The sequence below is a fragment of the Sesamum indicum genome, linkage group LG4 (genome assembly GCF_026168435.1).
Source record: "Sesamum indicum cultivar Baizhima isolate 11 linkage group LG4, ASM2616843v1, whole genome shotgun sequence".
NCBI classification, from domain to species: Eukaryota; Viridiplantae; Streptophyta; class Magnoliopsida; order Lamiales; family Pedaliaceae; genus Sesamum; species Sesamum indicum.
The window spans coordinates 18760005-18781576 of NC_142660.1; the positions used below are offsets into that span (position 1 = coordinate 18760005).

Here is a 21572-nt window from a genome sequence, read left to right on the forward strand (position 1 = left end):
GTTAAATTTATTTTTATTAATTAAAAATTATGTTTTATTTTTTACTATTGATTAAAAACATTATTTTTTAAATAAATACTTAGGCAATTGAAGAAATTATACTAAACAAGAAAATGCTATATTCAGGCTTTATTCATAACCTGTTAAACCCTAAACCCTAATCCCTTTCTCCGTGTCCCGCAAAGAATGTCGTCCTCGGAAGGAATGTACGACGTCGCTCTGAAGCCGAAGCTGCTTCGCTCGCTGCTGAGAGAGTACGTTCCCGATGAGAAGCACCCGTTCAGCAACCCCTCGGAATTATTATACGTTGTCTCCACCGTCAAGACTCAAAAATTGCTGTCCGAGTGGGCTCCGCTGCCACTCGAACAAGATTTGGTCGATGCCTGGAAATCGGCCGTCGACTCCTGGGTCCATCGGTTGCTCACTCTCGCATCTAGCAGTTTGGTAAGGATATATATCGGCATACACAAACATATCATCATCATCATCATCATTAATTGCACGCATATTTGATAAGAGACTTGCAGGAATATTTATACAGGTTATATAGGATAAATTTTTTATGCCATTTATCTGATTAATTGCTGTTATCTGACGAGCACACAATTGGATGTTTTGGTCTAATTTTTCTGTCCCTTTGGTTTTCTGAATTGTCCTGCTTACCGATTGCTGTGCACAGAAAAGACAATGGATGATGGATATGAGTAAGTTGTCAAGGAACTTCGAACAAAAAAGCTTGAACGTTTTTTTATGGTTGTATAGCTTAAGGGATGTTACTAATTTCCGGGCATTACTGGACTTAGTGTAGGTTTATCTTGTGCACAATTTCTTTTTTGTTCATATGCGTTGGCATATTAGCTGTAACTGGTGCTAATAGATTCAATATTTAATATAGCAGATTTGATTACTATATTGTCTTCGGCAGCAAATATGTATAATAACAGGTGCTAACATGTTTTTTGTGAATGTATTTAGCCAGATAAGTGTTGGGCGGGAATATGTTTGCTTGGATTGACCTGTCAAGAATGCAGTTCTGAGCGTTTTTTAGCTTCATATGCTGTTTGGTTAAATAAGCTTGTCTCAAATATTCAGGTATGATTGATGCTCATCTTAAGGTTTGAGAAAACCCAGCCCCAAGCCGCCTTGTTTGTGATAATGGATCATCTTATTACAAGTGATTTATTATTTTCTCATTTCTAAGGTTCAAACTGTTGTTATGCTTGTGATTGTAAATTACCATGTCATCCAAACCAGCTAAAATAGTTAGGGTAATTACTGTGTTGGTGTAATCTTCTTTGGGTTTGAATTCATGAAAAGTTTTTGAACTTTTCCATGGTTCAAATTAGTATTTGGCATTTTGTGATTGTACCTGTTGTTGAATGACGATGAAGTTCCTTTGTACTACAATTTTTCTATATATATGTGTTTAAAGTTGTAAACCTACAATAATTTTGCCATGAAACAATTCTTGATATATATATGTTTGATTCACATTGTTTATTTAATTTTTGGTAGCAGCCTCCTGTAGTTTCTCATTTGTTGAAGGCGGCTTCCTGTGCCTCGTTATCAGATATGTTTACAAGGTTTGTATGCGTGGATTTTAGTATTACAGTATGTTGATTCATTGTCAATGTGTTTCCAGAGTTTTGGTTAAAAAGATGTAAACTGTAACTTCCTAGCACATGATTTTGCGATTTGGTAATGCAAATCTGTTCTGTACATAAGGTTTTTATGTTATCTAAGTGCAGATCCGTAAAAAGCACACCCGCTCTACCTATGCCCATCTCTGGCATGTGTTAACCCTGTTCAGTGACAACTATATCTGTTGTTCCCGGGATGTTCTGTATGTATGACATATAAATGCTTTGCTATATACTATAGTTAGCGATAGGAAACTGCAAATTGGCTGGATAAAATTAATATCCCATAGCTTACTCTTGTTTGTACTTTTAAAAACAAAAGAGTGAATAATTTTAGTAGGGAACAAGAGCATTATCTATTAGTTCAGCAGGAAATGGGAGCATTATGAATCAAGTAGTGCAACACTTATGGTATGATTGATATGGGGGAATAGGTTAGGAATGGAATGGGTATTCCCAAACTCATTCCAAACATGTGCTTGGTATAACTTAAGAATAGGAATATCCGTTCCTCTGGGAATGCCCATTCCCGTAAGTATGGGATTAGGCATTGCCCCACTTACCCATAGTTTTAGCCGTTCCCAATATTATTTTTTATATTGCTAAATAACTTTTAATAAAATTGTAGTTGCAAAATTATATTGTCACAAAATTATATGTTATTTTGAATGCATTAAAATAAAATTAATATCAATATTAAATATTTAAATATGTGTTACTAAAATATAAAAATATATAATATAAATAAATTAATTTTATAAACTATTTGATTAAATGTAATATATAGAGTTATTTAAAATCTTCATATGCATTTTACCAAATATTACTATTAGTATAAAATATTATATAATAGCATATATACCATATATTGTTGTATTCTTTATTTTCAGTGTGTATGCTAAAATCAAATACTAAGTATTTATTAAAAAAAATGAAATATATAAAAACATCCAATAATATATATTATAAATCTATAATTAATTTAAATTTAACATTTCAAAATAATACTTCTTATGTAATGAGATGTTGCTTAATTTTTTTATTTTTATTTTTAAGTTTTATTATTTACCAAACAGATGAATGAGTAGTTTCTAATGTTTTGATTCAATTCCTTTTTTTATTCCTTTCGTATATCAAGCATACGAATGATATACTAAAATCATTCCAATCCTACTTCTGTTGCGTTCCTGTTAGCCTGTGTTTATTCCATTCCCCCCCAAATTCATTCTTACATGCCAGTCGCCCCCTAGTACTTTGAGGGTGGGCTTCTTTAGGATGCATTGTTTATTTACTCTAATGAACTTATACAGGGGAATATATTTCTTCAAGATTTTGGCTACATAATCAAACTAAGCAGAAAAGTTGAAGAGGGTATAAGGTGTAACGAATAGAAATTATATTGAATATTAGTGGGAGAATGAATGAAATTACCTCCTTCCTAGGGGTTTGGGAGTTTCTATGAGGTAACAGAATGAGAATACACGAGATAACTGTTCCCTTGTGGAGTTTGGGGACTACAGGAAGGAAAAAGTTGCAAGTGGCAGAAAAAGGACATGGTCACAGGGACCTTAATAGATGTTTCACAAAAGCTCTAATTTTCTGAATAGATGTGATTTTAAACATATCATGTACTTTGTAGTTGTTGCAAAATGCAATTGTAGCTGTAGGCAGACGATGTAGACAAATTTGAACCTCCTTGGTGCCCATGCATGAAGAAATTGCACTTCTAGAAAAAAATAGGAGTTGGGGAAATAGAAAATATGCTCTTTAGAATGGTCTTAATTCTAGTTCATGAGCTTGAGTCTTGCCAAAGTATGATGAATATTTTAATTTATCAAACCTCTGAAGCTGAGTGAAAATTATTCCACGCATTTGTGTGGACTATATAAATTGAGTAAGGTGGGAGGTTGTTTTATTCAATTTAGTATATGTCCATTGAGAAAACGTTAGTTGTATTATTACTCCATTGATATTACTCATCTGTATTATTTGTTGCCTTATTATGGATACTTGTGGTCTTCTAATTTTTCTCATGTGACTTAGGTTGAGTGGATTCTCAAATGCAAAAAAGGATGGGACATCGCAGGCTACCAAAATTATTCAGCCAGCATTGAAGTTATTAAATGAGGACAGCTCTGCTGTTGTATTGGTTGGTATAGCAAAATATTCTGAAACGTAGATTTGCTAAATTGTTCTGTTAGTTAAATTATATCCCTATTGTGGTGCTGCATGAAGTTGCCAGAGGTGACAAAACAGTTATACGTACTTGTAGGTTGAGTTCTTTCAGTAGTGATTCTCCACATCTGAGCTAAAATAATCTGATGAAAATGTTAAATACATTCCCATGTGGGGCTTATATTGTAAGTAAAAGGTCCAGGATTAATTTATCAGATCCTATAGTAAGAAACTATAAGTTGAATTCTTTCAAGTACATTTCTAGTGGATGTTATAACTATTTTTATGGCATATGGGCACAGCTAGTCATTACTAGATTAATTATTTAATTTTAATAAGTACTTAAAACGCCTCTAGATCTCGCGTGGCTAATATTACAGAAATGTTTAAAGAAAGATATCTGAAATGGGATAATAGAGTATGCAGTGAAAAATTAAGAATAGATAGTCCACTATTTTAACCAATCTTACATTTGCATATATATATGCTACAAGAAGGATTTTTTTGGTTCAGTAAGTTACTCCTATGCGGATGTTAACATCCATAGATGCTGTTTGGAAAAAATTTCCTATGTGCAACTTTATTTATTCTCCTTTTGGGATGATTGACATGCAGGAAGAAGCTGTGTGTCTGTTATGCACCGTGATAAACTTCTTTCCATTATCAGTCCATCGGCATTATGATAGTGTAAGTTAGCATCATGGATCTGTTAACAATATTTACCTGCTAAATGAAATTTTCAGCATCTTTGTCTTATTTGTTTCAATCTTCATGTAAAAAAAGCTACAAGCACTGAAGCACATTAGTCATTGGCAGGTTGAAGCTGCTATTGTTTCGAAGCTCATGTCGGGCAAATGCTGTGCCGATGTTCTGAAGGTGAGTTCCTGAACTTTTTGATATGGCAATAAATTGGATTGCAGTCGCCAAATAAGTGAAGCTCATTTAAGTTTATTTACAGAAGCTTGGTTATGTTTTGTCATTGCTTCCAAAATCAAGAGGAGATGAAGATAGCTGGTCTTTGATGATGGATAAGATCTTGCTCTGTCTAAACAGTCAGTTGAATGATGCCTTCCAAGGTCTAGAAGAAGGTACGGGAGGAGTTTCCTAGGGAGTTGCCTATATTTTGTGGGGACTATATAAATTCTTCATTTTCTGCAGAGGTCAGAAGTACTCAAACCTTGAGGGCATTGCTTCCCCCTGGTAAAGACTCACCACTACCACTAGGAGGCTTAGCATCAGAACAGACCTCTGATCTTTCAACCAGGAAGCCTGAGCGACTGCTGGGATCTAGAATTTCTACTCTTATGCAATGCTGTTGTAACATGCTCACAAGTTCTTACCCTGTGATGGTATCCTTCTGATTTCTGTGTTTGAAATTCAAGAAAATGTGGGTTAATTGTCTACAGTTCATAACTTATAGGATGACTTTCTACACAGCAGAAACTGATATGTACTCAATGAAATTTATGTTAAATGGCAGGTCCCTGTTCCTGTATCTGGTCTAATAGCCCTTGTCAGTAGAGTGCTGATGGTTGATGGTTCTTTGCCACCATCCTCATATTCTTTCATGACCACCCTCAAACAAGAATTTATTTGTTCGGAAATTCCATTACTGCAATTGCATGGTCTCGAAATTCTTGCAGCTGTTGTTCAGGGGTTGCGCAGGTGAACATCAATTGTCGATTGTATGGTAATTCGTAGATTGTCAACTTAACTTTTGAAGTCTCAATTGAAATGCCTGTTAATATGACATAACTGTGAATCGAAAAGGATTACAATACCTGGGAAAGTCTCCATAACTAGCAGATTAATATTCAAAGTGAATTTTATCTAAGAATAACTCATGAAGGCAAAAAATGAAATTTTGAATTTATGGCCCAAACATTAGACACTTTTCTCTATGTTGACTGGTTAATGTCTAAGTTCACATCATATGTCACACTAGCGTCAAAATCTATCAAGAAAGTCAATTATCTCTTTCTATAAATTGGGTAAAAGTTAGTAGGAGAAGATTGAGTCACCCAGAAACAATAGAAGTTGAAAACCTTTCAAGTCCTGGTGTATTATCGAGAAACAAATCACTAAGTGTAAGTGGAATATTGTACTCGACTAAAATCACTAGAATCCAACTTTTGAGTATTATCGCCATACAGATTACCTACCCATAAACAGTGATTTTGAGTATAATACAGTAACAAAAGTTAGGTCCACTGTGACAACAAAAGAGAGAGTATTGGCTTTTAGAATGTTACTTTTTCCAGTTTGGTGTAGTGCCTGCATGAGGTCAGTTATTACTTTATATTGCTACTTTTTCTCCTAGAATGTTAAAATCTCAGTTGGATTCTTCAAAGTGTTTTAATGTTGATCTTCTTCCCTTGAAGTGGTGTAGATGTTCAACTAGCCATTTTTTATTTCTCTTGCAGCCAATTATTACCACATGTTGCAGCTATTGTACAACTTCTGAAAGAATACCTGAGGAGATGCAAATTCCCCGATCTGAAGATAAAAGCATATGTGATTATGAAGGTCCTAGTGATGTCGATGGGCATCGGTATGGGTCCAACGCATTCAGAGAATTCAGAAAATGCATATGTTCCTGAGTAGTTGCCTTCTGTTACACATTTGATGTTATAGTTGCAGCTTGCGACTTGATTACATCCTACTTAAGTGACGTGTATAACTAGTGCATGCTTGTGTATATTATGTTGCAAAAACCAACAAAACATGACTATAAAGATGACAAAATTGGAATAACTTGCATACCCAGTCCATCATTGTGTACGTTTACGTTGCAAAAATAATACAAAATAACAAAAAATTGGAGCCTGTTACATTGGTCCAAATTTAGTTGAGCACCTTCGCCTGTTCATAAAACTTTTCATCTGATTCTTTCTTGCTTTGGGCTCTGTTTTTTTTATCGTTTTACAGGTGTGGCGACAGTGCTGAAGTGTATGTTTTCCGGCATCATTTTTGTGAAATCATTATATAGGCTAATTGTAAATAAAGAATAACTCCTTGATTGGTAATGCAAGCATTAAGCTACTTTTATGCATTCATCATCAAATCTAGCAAGCTTATATCCAAAAGGCACCAAATGCCATTAAGAGAGAGACTAATATCTTTTGCTTTGCCAAGCGCCCCCCCCCCCCCCCCCCAACAGTAGCTTGTACATTTTTCCGACTTAATCCTTATATGATTCATTTCAATCTGGAGTGTTTTATGAGTTTATGTTTGACTTGCAGAAATGGCTTCTTGAAAATGTATTCTGGTGTATGTGCATTTTTATGTGTATGTGCAGTTCATGCACATGCCTTGCTCAAATCTGCGAAAGAAACATTCTTCTTTGTATATCTTCACCTATTCTTGCTGTTGGTGTCACAGTTGCATGGTCATCAAAGTTCTCCTGCTTTATTATTTACTTTTCTTCAGAAATACCACCACTTTTATTAACTGGATTCTTCTTCTGATTACATAATCACATTTATGAACTCCTCATATTTGGTCTTTGGGCAGGGATTGCGATTCATATTAGCCAGGATATTGTCAGTAATGTATTCATGGATTTAGATTTCCTCGGTGGCGAGAAGAATGACAAAAGTTCAGGTCTTCACGCAAAGGCCCAGATGGAGTTCTCTAGCGAGTCTCGACGGAAGAAAAGGAAGCATTCAAGTGCAGCAAGCTCCCTCCAAGAGCAGCCTGTTCAGGATGGTCTTGAAGTGGAAAAGCTGCATTTGACTCCAATATCTGTGAAGATAGCTGCATTGGAAGCATTAGAAGCTCTTTTAACTGTGGTATGTTTTCTGAGCAATCTCTAATATATTTGTCATCCTACATCTTTCTGGGAAGAACATATGATCTTTTTTCTCTGATTTCTTAAATGTTATAAAGAATGGTACGTCTTCATCAAGAAGAAATGCTCGTGTGATCCTTACATTAATATGGTTATGGACAAGCAATAGGACTGTCTATGTCATTCTCTGAGTTGGTACATATAATACAAGTCATGGACTCTGAACTGGTGTCCTAAGCAAGACAACTGCAACTTAAATGAAAACCTTGCAATGATATGTATAATGTAAAACTTTATTTTTTTGTCTATTTTATATAGAAATATTTAGTGCTTATGTGTGTCCGTTTATCCTAGATGTATCTTATTGATTTTCTGGAAATTGGCATGTCCCCTATCGTATTGTATTGTATCGTATTCTTGTGTGCAATATAGGGGCCTGGATAGTGTTTTTCACATATGACATAAGGTTTCAGCACTACAAAGTACTAAATCAGTACCCAATATATTTTGGAGTAGGCAATGCACAATTATTTTTCGACCTCTGTTTTCAGGTTATAGAACCTATTTCAGCTGCTGGAGGAAATCTTTACCAGACACAAAATTTGGAGTAGAGACATGGAACCCTATTTATGGTATTATACAGTAGAAATAACTTTTAGATTCATTTAGTAGAAGCAGAGAGGCAATCTATGCAGCAGAATGCAGATTTCTGCAATCGCCTATGAAAATGTAAAATAGAAATATTGATGATAAGAAATTAATAATGTAATGATTATCAATATCAGCGCCCAGCGTAAAATGTTTCATTACGAACAAAACAATATAGGAGATATCTCCAATTAAAGACTTTTTGAGTGTTTTCATGAAGTTTCGGAACATAAGGATGTATTTCTTTCTCAAACTAACTACTTCAATCATGTGTTTACTATCCATACTGATGAGGCATCTCGGTGTAGTTTAACTATGTTTTTGGATACTGCCTTTTGAGGTTAATTATGTAATATTAAAGGAATTAAACTAACCCATATTTTACAATGCCGAGCTATGATATTTTTATGATGGTATGCGTTCTCATCTTAACAAAATCACATTCTTTGATTTAAACAAAATGAAACTACTGTGAACAGGGTGGTTCTATGAGATCTGAAAGCTGGCGTGTAAATGTTGATCATCTACTTGTTACTGTGGTTACACATGCTTGTAAAGGGGGGTGGTCCAAGGAGGAAAGAAATATTTTTCTTCCTGGTGATCGTACACCTACCTGGGCAGACTTTCAACTGGCTTCTTTACGTGCACTTTTGGCATCTCTGCTTTCGCCAGGCCGAGTACGCCCATCACATCTGGCCCTGGGTCTTGAACTTTTCCGCAGAGGTAATCCATTCTATTGTATCATAATTCCTTTTCATCCCTTGAAATGTACCACAAAAAAAAAAAAAAAAAAAAAAACCAGAAAAGGCAGAGTTCAGACCTCTCTAGTCATAGTTATAAATCTTTATTCTTATTTATAGTAAAATGCACTACTTCAACAAACTTAGCTTGCTCTACTTCAGTTTTAGTATAGGTTTCTTCTCTAACATAAAATATTCGAAAAAAATAAAAAGAATGAGATGAATTTTAAAGTCTTTTTTCCACAAGAACTTCCTCTTGAAAAAGGAAAAAAACAAAAAATACGCCGCCTGGGTGCTTTACCAGGACTAACTGATGAAAGGCCTAATGCTGGAATGATCTTAGAAACCATTCATGCTTGGCTTATCTGTGAGCTCATGCACCCTGCAAAAGCAACTCATCTATTTTGAGTTATGCTCCAAAAAAACATGTTTTATCTAAGAAATTCTTGTCCTGGGCGTTTTTGTGAGTTTTCATTTTCATAATGACAAGTGGGTAAATTTATCTGATTGCATAAAGTGATGTTACTCTGCTATATACACATGTATATTCTGCAGGTATGCAAGAGACGGGCACTAAGCTTGCTGAATATTGCGGACATGCTCTTCTGGCATTAGAACTACTCATACACCCAAGGGCCCTTCCATTGTTAGATCTGCATTCTAGCACCAATGAATATAAAGTTCTAGGACCCAAGATCCGTGATACTGTACATCCCAGTCGAGACAGACAAATTTCCACGTATCAGGCTGGGCCTGGTGACCCCGAATCAGAAGATGATGACCTATATGAAAATTGGCTTGGAAATGATGACTATTTGGAAACTCAAGCCACCGAGAGACAACAGAACGCACATTATACTGAAAAGTGTCCTGCAACTGCAACAGATCCTTCACTAGATGAGCTCCCTTCTGTTAAGGGTGCTTCTCTAACTCATACGACCAAAGAAGGTGAAGTATTGGCATCAGCAAGTGGTCCTAACGACAACAGAATGGTTAATACTAATGACTATATGGTTGAATCACCACACTCCAGAAATACCCAGGACCAAAGACACAAAGCACCTGATACTGCTGTTGATGGTTCTCTAGCAGTTCAGTCTGGCAAAAATGCTTTGGAAGGTGATGATTTAGAACCAGCGAGTCGGAGAATTGCATTAGTAGAGAACGCCGTAATGTTGAAGAGTAATGTGATATCTGAATTACATGGCGGGATGGCCTCTACTTCAGAACAGCAAGTGACGGAAACCAAGGATGATGGGGTGACTACTATAGTCAAAAGAATATCCGATACTCTATCAAATACCGACAGAAGCAAAGAATTGATGTTTGAATCGGATAATGAATTATCTACTGATTTTCCCGACATTGTAGATGGCGATCCAGATTCCGACTAAAGTATCAACCGATTGGCATGTAAACGAATGTGGTGATGATGTGTTAGAGGAGAAATGTGAGAGGCAAGTTTTGACTGGTGATTGAGCTAGTATACTCTGTCCTAAGAATTTTGATTGCTATTTAGATTGAGCAATGAATTTCTAGCTGACGATAGAAATTGCAGCTGATACAAGGCTTGTTACCTCTTGTTTGTTGTTCCTTTTCTTGTGGGATTATTATTAGGATAAATTACATCCACGTGCTTTGAGATTTGGTTTAGTTATAAATACATTCTCGTTAGTTTGATAATCACAATTATCTCCTTTGAGGTTTGCAAGATAATGCTAACCCATCTGAAAAGTGTAGAAGTACTTTTTCTTATACGGTGGAAAGAAAAAGTATATTAAACAAAATTTGGTGGAATGTAAAAAAAAAAATCAGAATAGATAATAGGGTAGATTATGTTACCTCTATTAAGATTTGATGTAATAATGACCACAATTAAAAGCAATAGCGAAATTGGCAGAAATGAAAAAGCACAAAATGGGCTGTTCTAGTGATTTTCTAATCACCCACCTTGAACACCCTTATCAGAATCACCCACGATGGAGGCTTTACTACGGGTCAGCCCACATTGTATCGGGTCGGCAAAAATGCAAGTAAACAAAATACTATTAGAGACTATCTGGGATATGATGCATTATTCAAGAAAGTAAAACATGATGGTAATGATAATTTATCATGCTTTGGGTCCATGAGTTACATATAATTATTTGATAAGAATTAAGAATATTTAGTGTAAAGGCTGTAACTATTTTTTTGTTATGAATAATAGAATTAATCTATCACTTAGTGGGGCAACCTAAAGGTTTTCTAATGCGAGAAAACAATAGACAAAGTAATATAAGAGATTCCTAGCCTAGAGATATGTACATATATATATATATATGAGCTTGTGAAAAATATTTCCATCATATAGAATACAAGCATAAATGTCTCTTAGATTAGAATACAAACATAAATGTCTCTTGTGAAAAATATTCGCAAATCCTGTGACATCTCCTGCTTCTTTTTATGGATGAACGCCACATGGTGTCACTAACTAAACGAGGTAACAGCAAAAGAAAGGTTATCAACCTCATCCACAAACAAAGCAGGAGATGTCACACTATTTGGGAAAAGAGGATCCCATCCCGATTAGAAGACACTCTTAAAAATGAGCAAGTAGTATAAAAGATTCTCTATCTTAAAAGTTTTCAAGCAACAATAAAATTTGGACAAGCATGGCCTGAGATAATATTTATTTTTTTTACACTCTGATCTTTTCTCTATCTATAGTTGATGAGAATTTAGTAAAGAATAAATGATTTATTTGCTTATTCAATGTTCCTGGGAAAGGTACGTTTATTTCTAAGTTCACTTGTCATAGATTCTGTTGCAAGAGTATATTTACTATCATTACTATATTTCTGATTCATTTTCAGATATGAACAGAGGAAGAAAAACGGCAGCAACAGCATTGCCGCTCAACTTGCAGATGAGAAGCACTTGTTATTAACATTGCAGTGGTTTGTATGATACTCCATTGAATAATGTACGGATTCAAACATCCGGGGAGTTTGCAATAATTTGAAATTAAGCACATGAGACATCAATGTCCTTTGTAACGTTACTTGTAGCCTGTCAAAAGTGCATTCAAGATAGCATCTTTGACGCTACTTTCAGCAAATGCAAACAAATGTCCAGCATTCGGTAGTTCATGGTATTGTATCCAGGGAAGCTTCTTAGCAATGTAACGCTGCAGGATGACGGGCACTATACCATCTTCAACGCCATGCCACACATGAACGGAACCTTGTCCGTCAAGAAAAGGATTCTCAAGCTTCATAGGATCAAATTCACAGTGCCCAAATCCAACCATCATATCACGGTGAAGTGACTCGTATAGTCCCTGTTGCGTGGCGTATTCCTGTTGATAAGCAAGTATTAAATTGGAATCCATTGTAATAAGCTATTTGAGCGTAAAAAGAAAGTGCAGAAGCTAAACCAGAAAGTGAACTTGGATGACAAAATTTTGAAAGTTTAGTGCAACATCCTCAAGTACAAGAAGGAAACTAAATTAGTATAGCAGTAATGCTTTTGTATACTTTGAGCTAAATGTTCGTGTTATATGACGATCTTGTCTCATTCTTAATGTAAGATAGGTATGTATAAGTATCACCACAATACACAAGAACAGAAAAGGTGTACCCTGTTAGCCAGTCTCGCACCAAGTTTTGAGAGAACTTTAAGATCCGGGGCAGTAAATCTAGGTTTTCCAGCTATAACACTAGAAGGAGGAAACCATTTCTGAGTATTCCACCAGTAGACGAGCCAGGGAGCATGGTGTGCCACTCGTAATGCCCACTGGTCTTGTGGGAATTGCTGCCGGTATGCTTCCGCAGATAAATTAGAAGGAAAACTTGGCCACCAGTAATTGACAACTGGAGCTATTAACGTTGCTCCAGCCAGCCTGCCATCATTCAAGAAGTTAACAAGACTAGAAGAAAGGACCACAAGAAATCCAGCAAAACGTCAAGTTTCAGGTTTCAGATGCTGCAACAAGACGTGGATTATACACTAAATTGCAGACTATTATGTTTCAGTGAATGAATCTTGGCACATTGCACGAAACACTTAGAAAGGAGCACACTACCTCCATGGTGAGGGGCGTAATTTGCTCCTTTTGAAAAAACACAAGGGATAAAATAGTATTTTATTTTTCACAGAAGCTTATGTGAACATTTTGAAATGTCAGAGAGATAACTTGTAATTTACCTAATTTTGTATAATTAGAAATTTAATTCAATAAATTTTATAAAATAAAAAACTTGTGATAAGGTAATGAAACTCTCTTTCTTTACAAAAGTATTTAGTAATTAAAAACAAATGAATCTAAACCAATCAACGAACTTTGAAAAAATCTTATCACAAGATCATGTAAATTCAATAATTTGAATTAATATATCTTACTTATTCAAGATATTATCAAAAAATATGTTTTAGATAATAAAAATATCACCATTAAACCAATATTTAATTTAGGGATGTTTTAGCCCAATCAGAAACCGAAAGAAACATCTAATACTATTCATGCTATTACAATAGTATAGGATGGATATAGATATAAAAAATCTGGACATTTAAATATTAGAAATAAAATTGCAACATACTCGATAAAATCGGCGATGTAGCTAAAGATACCTGTGAGAGATGTACTTGAGGCATCCCCAGACCACCAGCCCTCCCATGGAATTTCCAATAATGTAAAACTTCGGACCAAGTTCTAATTTATCAGCAAGCTCCTCTATGTCTAATGATGTGCTTTGTATCGTTCGCTTTGGGTCGGGATCACTCTCCCCATAACCTGGTCTATCAAAAGACACAAAGTATATCCCCAGCTTCTGAACCAATTCCTGAAATTTAAATACTAATACGCTCATGTCTGAAAGATTGGTAAATGCAAAAAACAAATTTTCTAAAAGTTCAGCGACCAATTAATATAGTACCGATGTAGCAATAGAAGCCTCGTGTCTGCTAGAGCTAAAGCCATGAACCAAGATGATGTTATATTTAGCTGTCTCTTTGGGGACTCCATGCTCCTTGTATGCTAAATGTCGTCCATCTCTAAGTCTGATTCTAGGTCCTTCGATAGGCGGACCGCCAGGGGAACCGCAAGGCCGAGGAGGTGGAGGACAAAACGCCATGTAAGCCCATGCCAGAAACCCGACTAACAAAACTACTATAACTTTCCAAGACATGGCTGCAAATAGAAAATACAGTATATTAGATTCTCAAACGAATTAAACTCATTCACAATGTGTGTTTTCTTCAACATATGTTAAACATGAAGGGCGGATGTCAAAACCGGTCCTTTCATCACTAATGTAAAAGGCAATATCTTTACAATATAACGAGCATGGCTACTTTAATTACATGAGCTTTATACTTTTGGAGTAGAGCACAAAAAACATCAGGACAACATCAATTCCCATCCTTTTTGGTTAAAATTCTTGAAATACAATGATAACTCAACATTTAAACCCTTCCCTGTAAACAAGCAAGCAATGACCTGAATCAAAGTGTGATATTCAACATACATCATCAGAACACATACACCAATACCATTTCCTACACACCGACATCATGCATACAAACATTAAGTCACCTGTAACAGATTTATCTTAAAAACTAAAGTAGAGGGATCAGGTAATGCGGCTTGAAGGATTAACACATACCATGCTCATAAGAGTGAGACAAGGATTCCTGATAGTAAAAGCTCTACAACGACAATTCCAAATAAATTATGTCTGTCCAAAGTCAACTCTACACTAAGCAAATACTGTACTGAAAACCCAAAAACTAAAAATTACAGCTTGACCATATTTTCCAGACTTCAAATCTAAGAATGTGGTAAATGAAGCAGTTCCCTACCTTCAATCACTTTAAAGAACCTTTTCAAACTAGAAAAAAGTAACTGTAATGAAATAAAGACTAACAAAAGCCTCAGAGAAATCAATTCCAAGAATCCAAATTCATGATCTGCATAACATTAAAACTCATCATTTCTTCGCTACAACGAAATAACATAAAAGAAACAACTTGAAATTTGAAGAAACAGGGAGCAAGAACATGAGAAACAATAAGACAAATTCAGGAATTTCCCAGCAAGCCCAGATAGTAATATATACTGAAAACACTAAAAAAGCAGAAAAAGAACAAGAATATGGAGTGGGAATTACCTGAAAGAAGTGAGAGTGAGAAAATAAAATCGACTGCCGGAAGCCACCAAAGTTTCACACCTTTAAGATTAACTCCTGTAGAAATCACTTCAGCTAATGCACGCTTTTGTTAAATTTACCAAACGGATGTAATGTGTATGCGGAATAATGCGAGCTTAGTGTGTGTGCATACTGCAGAGAGAAATTGAGCACGGGTTTTAGAATTGAAAAACGCAACAGTTGACGATATCTTCAAAGTGGTCGTTGATCTACTTGACAGTGACACTGAAGCCAGCTTGCGATTTAAGGTGGTTCGGCTTTGTTTGGCTCTTGATCCGCCTTGGAATTTCGATCTCAAGCAACAATTCTTATTGGTGCAATCAACGGCCTATTGCTGATCGAGCGGCGGAGATGTCTCCCTTAATTTGTCCATTGTTCCTATCTTGTAGTTCTTTCCTTAAGAAGAAAATCTATCCTAAAATATGACCTTCCAAGAAATCCTCTTAACTTTAATAAAGGGAGATTCTTGTCTTAATGACAGCTTCCCATTATCAGCTCTAATTACTGTGGCTTGATTCACCTTTATCCATAATTTGGGGTGTGTTTGTAAAAAAGATTATTTTTGAAAAAGGTAGGATAAATTATATTTTGTTATTTGAATTATATTCGTTTTTATATTTTGATATTTAATTATTTTTTTTGTATCAATCTATCATCTCAACTTTATAAAATTTGCATTTTACCAGATATGATTTTTTTCTGTTAAATATAATTAACCCAAAAAGATAAAGTAGATAAATGTTAAATTGAATAGTAGTCAGAAAAAAATTGCTTCTTACACGTCAAATACTTCCTCAAATCATTAAGAGTGGCAATAGGACGGGTATAGGGTGAACTTGGGACCAATCGCGCCAACTTCAATAGGACCCTAGATTTGCCCTACCTCCATAATTTTTATGCCCTGCCTGCCCTACCCGGCTAAAAAACCCGTCAAGTGGGGCATAAAAAATACCGATAGAGAAATATTTTTATAAATGATTCTTAAATATCAATTACAAATAAATTGTTGCATCCCCTAACTCAAATGTTTAAGTCCAAACTCAAGTACAAATAAAATTACACACTAGTAACAACTCACATCAATTACAGAAAAGAAAAATTACACATTACTACCAACTCATTTCCTGACCCTTCTCAAGTATAGTTGTCAAAGCGTTGAGGTTGGGGTTGGGTCCTTAAGAAGGATAAGGAAATTAAGTAAATTACCTACAAATTTTAAAATATATATATATGTATATATATATATGTATATATATATTACATTAGATCTTTCGGAGCATGTCTTCATGGACTTGAGACCCACCCTCAAAATTCGTCCTAATTTTTGTGATTCGCTCTCCGCTGCGGTACTATATTTTGGACCGCAATCCATTCCGATAAATTAGGTCTAGTACATATTCTGGTTAAGATTCAATAACTTATCCGACATTGAGAATATGATAAAATTATTAATTTATTATATCTCACATTTTATCTGATCGGGTTCTATCAATCATTTATTATAAATAACTTGTGTTTGTTTTTTTAATTATTTTTAATATATTTAATTTTATATTTTTTTATCAATGTAAGATAAATAAAGATAAGTTCTTTTTTTTTTTGCACAAGAAATAAAGATAAGTTAAATATATCGGATTTTGTGTTTTGTAAAGATAGTGACAAACATTTAGAATGTTTTTTTTTACTATTTCAGGTATTAGAAAAAATAGGTTGTTAGTGTGTATCATTTTGTATGTGCATACGCATATCTGCAGGCATGTTCGTATGTATATGTAAGGTTGTCAGTATATGCATTTACACGCTTATGTATAGGCAAAGTGTGCATTGTACACGCTTATGTGTAACGCACACAATGTATAAATGTGTTGTTTTAATATGGGTATATGTATTTAATTTGTATACTTATTCGTTATATAGTGACGTGGGGATTCATAATAAGTCATTAAAGACCTTCAAAAGCAATAGAGATCCTATTTATATGGTATTTGAAGAAGGGTTTTATGAGTGACCTTCCTTAGGGGTATGTCTAAGGTCTTTTCAAAAACTCACTTATGAGAACATAATATTCTAACTGTATAAAGATTCCAGAGAGCCCTTAGACGGCCAGTATTCAAAGTCTAGCCATAGTAACCCTTATATCTGCAATATTGCCTAAGTACCAAGGTATCTGTGTTTACTTAGTAAAAATGGCATCCATCCTTCTGATAGAGTTCTAGCTTTAGTTTGCTTAGACCACATTTTCCACTGTTTTGACTCTAATTTGTGCGATCCAGGTAATCGTTAGATCATTTTAACATCTACAATACACGTCAAATCGTACAATTAGGACCCCTTATATATATTGCCCTCCATATTACAAGTATTAGTTTATGCTCCCTACCTTTTCTTATTATCTCCTTCATTTCTTCAACCATGGACTAATTTAAGTATCGGAGAGTCATTGTTGAGAATTCACCCTACGTGGTTCTAGCAATCGTGTATTTTGCAGGTTTTGTATTAGAGATTCAAAGCATACTCATTTAAGTGTTGGTACCAATAAAAATTGTTCAATATGTTTTGGAACAACAATTAGAGACCTTCATTTGCATGGAATCATCTTAAAGGAAATCTAAAAAGACCTCCACAAACAATATAATTAAGATCTCGCCAAAAAGGAAGAAATAGCTCTCAGTAGTGTGAGATCATGAGTGTTTCTCTCTCTAAAAAGTTTTCTCTCTAGAGTGCCTCAACCTTGTTTTGCTCTCTAACGGATCTTCTTCAAATTTCTGCAAATTTTGGACCGATTAATCGCATTTCCTTTCGTTGCTCATCGTTTCTACCAAATGATTTTGAGTTTTGAAGACGTCTTGCCAGCTGTAAAACCTCCACGACCTACTGTCTTGCCGGAGAAACTGTTTCTACTGCAGGTTCTTTGCTTGCTGCTCTGGCGCAAGTTTCCTGCAAATTGTAGCCTTTTGTTGCTACCGCTATGCACCTTCCACCACTTTCTTCAGCCACAATCATTCTCGGTGGATGGAGGATTAAACTCTGAATTTCAGGTGGATAGAGAATTTGAATTTTGAATTTTGAATTTTTGAATTTCAGCTTCAATAGCTGCCCTGCTGCTGCATTTTCAATATTCTGCTACCGTTGCGCACCTCCCACCAACTTCTCAGGCCTTTATCCGGTGGTTGGAGGGTTTGAATTTTGAATTTCTGGTGGCCGGAGGGTTTGAATTTTGAATTTTTGAGTGCTGCATAACTGCCCTGCTGCTGCCACTATTCTGCAGTTGTTTCTGCAGCCGTTTCACACTCACTGCCTGCTATGGCCAAAACCAATAAGCTAAGGAAACCTGCTATGGTTGCTGCTGTCGGCCTGCACTACGACCAGCCGTCGGCAAAAGCTGCAGCTGTCAAAACAGGTGCAACTGCCCGACAGCCGGCCGAGCAACAACTTGATGCCAATACCACTTCCGATGGTGCATCCGTTTCACATCCACTGCCTGCTATGGCCAAAACCAAGCAGCTAAGGAAACCTGAAGCGGATGCTGCTGCTGGCCAGCACTCCGACCAGCCGTCGGCAGGAGCTGAAGCCGTCAAATCAACTGCAACTGACCATCAGCCGGCCGACCGGCAAGCCGACGCCAACACCAATTCCGGTAAGGTTAATCCTTCGAGTTTTAGTGTTTTTATCTCAGGTATGGAGGATTCCCCCTCCTTTATCACTAAGAACGATGCCCCGAATGCAACTGCTTTCCAGCCGGATGATAAACAACCGACAATAGATACTACCGCTGTAAATGCCGGCAAGAAAACTGTCTCATTTGCAGGATTATTCAGCAGCAACCGTAAGCTCACTGACGATAGCAAACTCTCCATGTTTGCAGTTGATGATGGTCCCCTCACCTTGGGGCTTAATGATTTGCTTGATGTCCGATCGAAACTGGGTTTCTGCCTCGTCGGCTACATTGCCGGCAAGTTCCCAAGACTAAAGGCGATCCGGGCATTGTCCCAATCTTAGAGATCCAGTTTCCAACAGCACGAGAGCAGTTGGTTAATCTTTCATTTTGCCCGTGAGGAGGATAGACAGCTGATTTTGTCCGGTGGACCCTACTTCGTTTATGGACATCCCCTACTTCTTAAGCACATGATGGATTGCTTCGAATTTAAAGAGGACGATATCAGCCTAACACCGGTTTGGGCCACCCTCCCATCACTCCCCCTTGAGTGTTGGCACCCTAATGCGCTCGAGAAGATTGGTTCTAGGATTGGCATTCCCATTGCCATGGATTCCCTTACGATGAAAATGGAAAGGGTATCGTATTCCAGAATGCTGGTAGAGGTTGATGTTTCCAAAAGGCTCGTCGACCAAGTGGAGTTTGTTATGCCAAACGGCATAACCTAGAAAAGACCGATCGTATACGAGTTCACCCTCCAAGTTTCGCACTGACTGCCACAGATTCGGCCACCTGCAGGAGACATGCCAAGGCGCATATCTACCGGCCGTGGCTGCTGCACCTGCCCCGGCTACTGCACCTACCAAGCAGGCAGAAGCAAAGAAAACACAGACCACTGAGTGGACTCTCGTCCAAAGGAGGAACAAGGGCAAAGCTATAGATACAACAACCAAACCAGCAGTGGAGGGACACCAACCAACATCACCAACAGCTAGCAAGGTGGATAAGGGACGAGTGAGCACGAAAGTACCGCATTCGCTCAAACTTCAAGATAGGGAGGTTCCCTTACCGACAGACTCAGATAGCTCATCAACTACTTCCCCGAAGATCACTCAACACGCAATGGCCGGGATCAAGACTAATAAGACTGCAATGACGTTCAGTAAACCAACGAAGCAAGCAGGAGGGAGTCTCCCCCTCGATCCCCATGAAAATTGATTTTTTGGAATGTGAGGGGCTTCAACCGGCCTCTCAAACACAATGGGGTAGCCCACCTCATCAAGCATAACCAGCTTTGCCTCTTGGGCATTTTGGAGACAAAGCTTGCAGCATCAAAGATTCCGACATTTCTTAGCCGATCATTTCCGGGATGCTGCCAAGCCAACAACTTTGACACTATTGCCGGTGGACGCATCCTTGTGGTTTGGAACCCGATAGTTATCAACCTTCAACCGGAGGATATCTCACCGCAAGTGATCCACTGTTATGCCACGAATAAGTCTTCTCAACTCTCATTCTATATCTCGTTTACTTATGGCCTATATTCTGTTGTCAATAGAAGGAGTATGTGGGAAAAGCTTACAGAATTGGGACAGTCGATAAGCATGCCATGGCTCATTGTGGGCGATTTCAACTGTGTGAAATCTCCCGAGGAGAAGCAGCTTGGAGTGGCCCCAACTTGGTATGAACTCAAGGACTTTGTGGACAGTTGTGCAGCATTTGGACTGCTTGACGTTCCCACAATGGGTTGCTATTACACATGGTATTCCAACAACGAAAGCAACCCTGTATGGTACAAACTTGACTGAGTCCTTTCCAACAACGAATGGCTCAAGGTCGGTTTACATTGCGGCGCCCACTTCAACCCACCGAAATACCTATCAGACCACTCCCCGGGTATTGTCACTATCTTCGATCATACACCCACTAAGCCAAAATTATTCCGCTTTTTCAATATGTGGGCAGACCATCCGGACTTCTTGACTACTGTTGAACAACGATGGAACTTGAATGTGGAGGGGACGCCATAATTCAGCCTTTGCAAGAGACTAAAATCACTCAAAGGTGCACTGAAAGCTTTCAACACACAAAACTACAGCCACATCTCCACCAGGGCCAAAGAGGCTGACCTTGCACTGCAAGATGCTCAGAACCAACTTGAAAGCAATCCGGGAGATGTACCGCTTCGGGAGTCTTTGGGAAATCTTAGGAGGAAGGCCATTTTCCTTGCCGAGGCCGAACGACACTTCTTCTACCAGAAAGCCAAAATCCATTACCTCAAAGAGGGGGACCGAAACACCAAATTTTTCCATGATATGGTGAAACGGAACGCTGCTAGAAATTCCATCACGACAGTCACTAGAGCTGACGGGACTATTATCACTGTTGCCGATGAGATTGCCCAAGAGTTCGCTGATTACTACACATCACTCTTGGGCACCGAGGCTCACAACATCCCAATCGATGACGGTGTGTTCGATTGGGGCCCCAAACTCTCCTCCGAGCTTACTGAATAACTTTGTAGGGAAGTCATAGCACTGGAGGTCAAGGAAGCCATCTTCAATATTAACGACAACAAGGCACCCGGCCCCAATGGATATTCCTCATGCTTTTTCAAAAAAGCATGGAACGTGGTGGGTGATCAACTATGCAGGGCGGTTTTGAATTTCTTTAGGAGTGCACGGATACTACGGCAACTCAACCACACCATCATTGCTCTCGTGCCCAAAT

General features: G+C 37.3%; 2 protein-coding genes across 4 annotated transcripts; one reads left to right on the plus strand and one right to left on the minus strand.

Moving 5' to 3' along the window:
- The first annotated feature begins 115 nt into the window (after window positions 1-115).
- Window positions 116-10637, plus strand: LOC105161048 (proline-, glutamic acid/leucine-rich protein). 3 transcript variants are annotated; one of them, XM_011078614.3, is made up of 13 exons: window positions 116-444; window positions 976-1092; window positions 1519-1583; window positions 3684-3789; window positions 4431-4502; window positions 4632-4691; window positions 4774-4903; window positions 4974-5164; window positions 5296-5480; window positions 6239-6366; window positions 7329-7606; window positions 8733-8976; window positions 9549-10637. In XM_011078614.3, exons 1-13 carry the CDS (start codon window positions 187-189, stop codon window positions 10385-10387), a joined length of 2673 nt encoding a protein of 890 aa, XP_011076916.1. In that variant the 5' UTR covers window positions 116-186; the 3' UTR covers window positions 10388-10637. The 3 variants fall into 3 exon arrangements, with proteins under 3 accessions (XP_011076916.1, XP_088735848.1, XP_088735849.1); XM_088879722.1 differs by having other exon boundaries at window positions 306-444; window positions 980-1092; XM_088879723.1 differs by lacking the exons at window positions 116-444; window positions 976-1092 and having other exon boundaries at window positions 3684-3793.
- A 1278-nt stretch (window positions 10638-11915) lies between these two features.
- On the minus strand, window positions 11916-15602 carry LOC105161049 (putative lysophospholipase BODYGUARD 1). The gene is made up of 5 exons (XM_011078615.3): window positions 15149-15602; window positions 13916-14169; window positions 13611-13822; window positions 12618-12879; window positions 11916-12336 (listed from the first exon to the last, which is right to left on the minus strand). Exons 2-5 carry the CDS (start codon window positions 14165-14167, stop codon window positions 12037-12039), a joined length of 1026 nt encoding a protein of 341 aa, XP_011076917.1. The 5' UTR covers window positions 14168-14169; window positions 15149-15602; the 3' UTR covers window positions 11916-12036.
- Between the last annotated feature and the right edge of the window lie 5970 nt (window positions 15603-21572).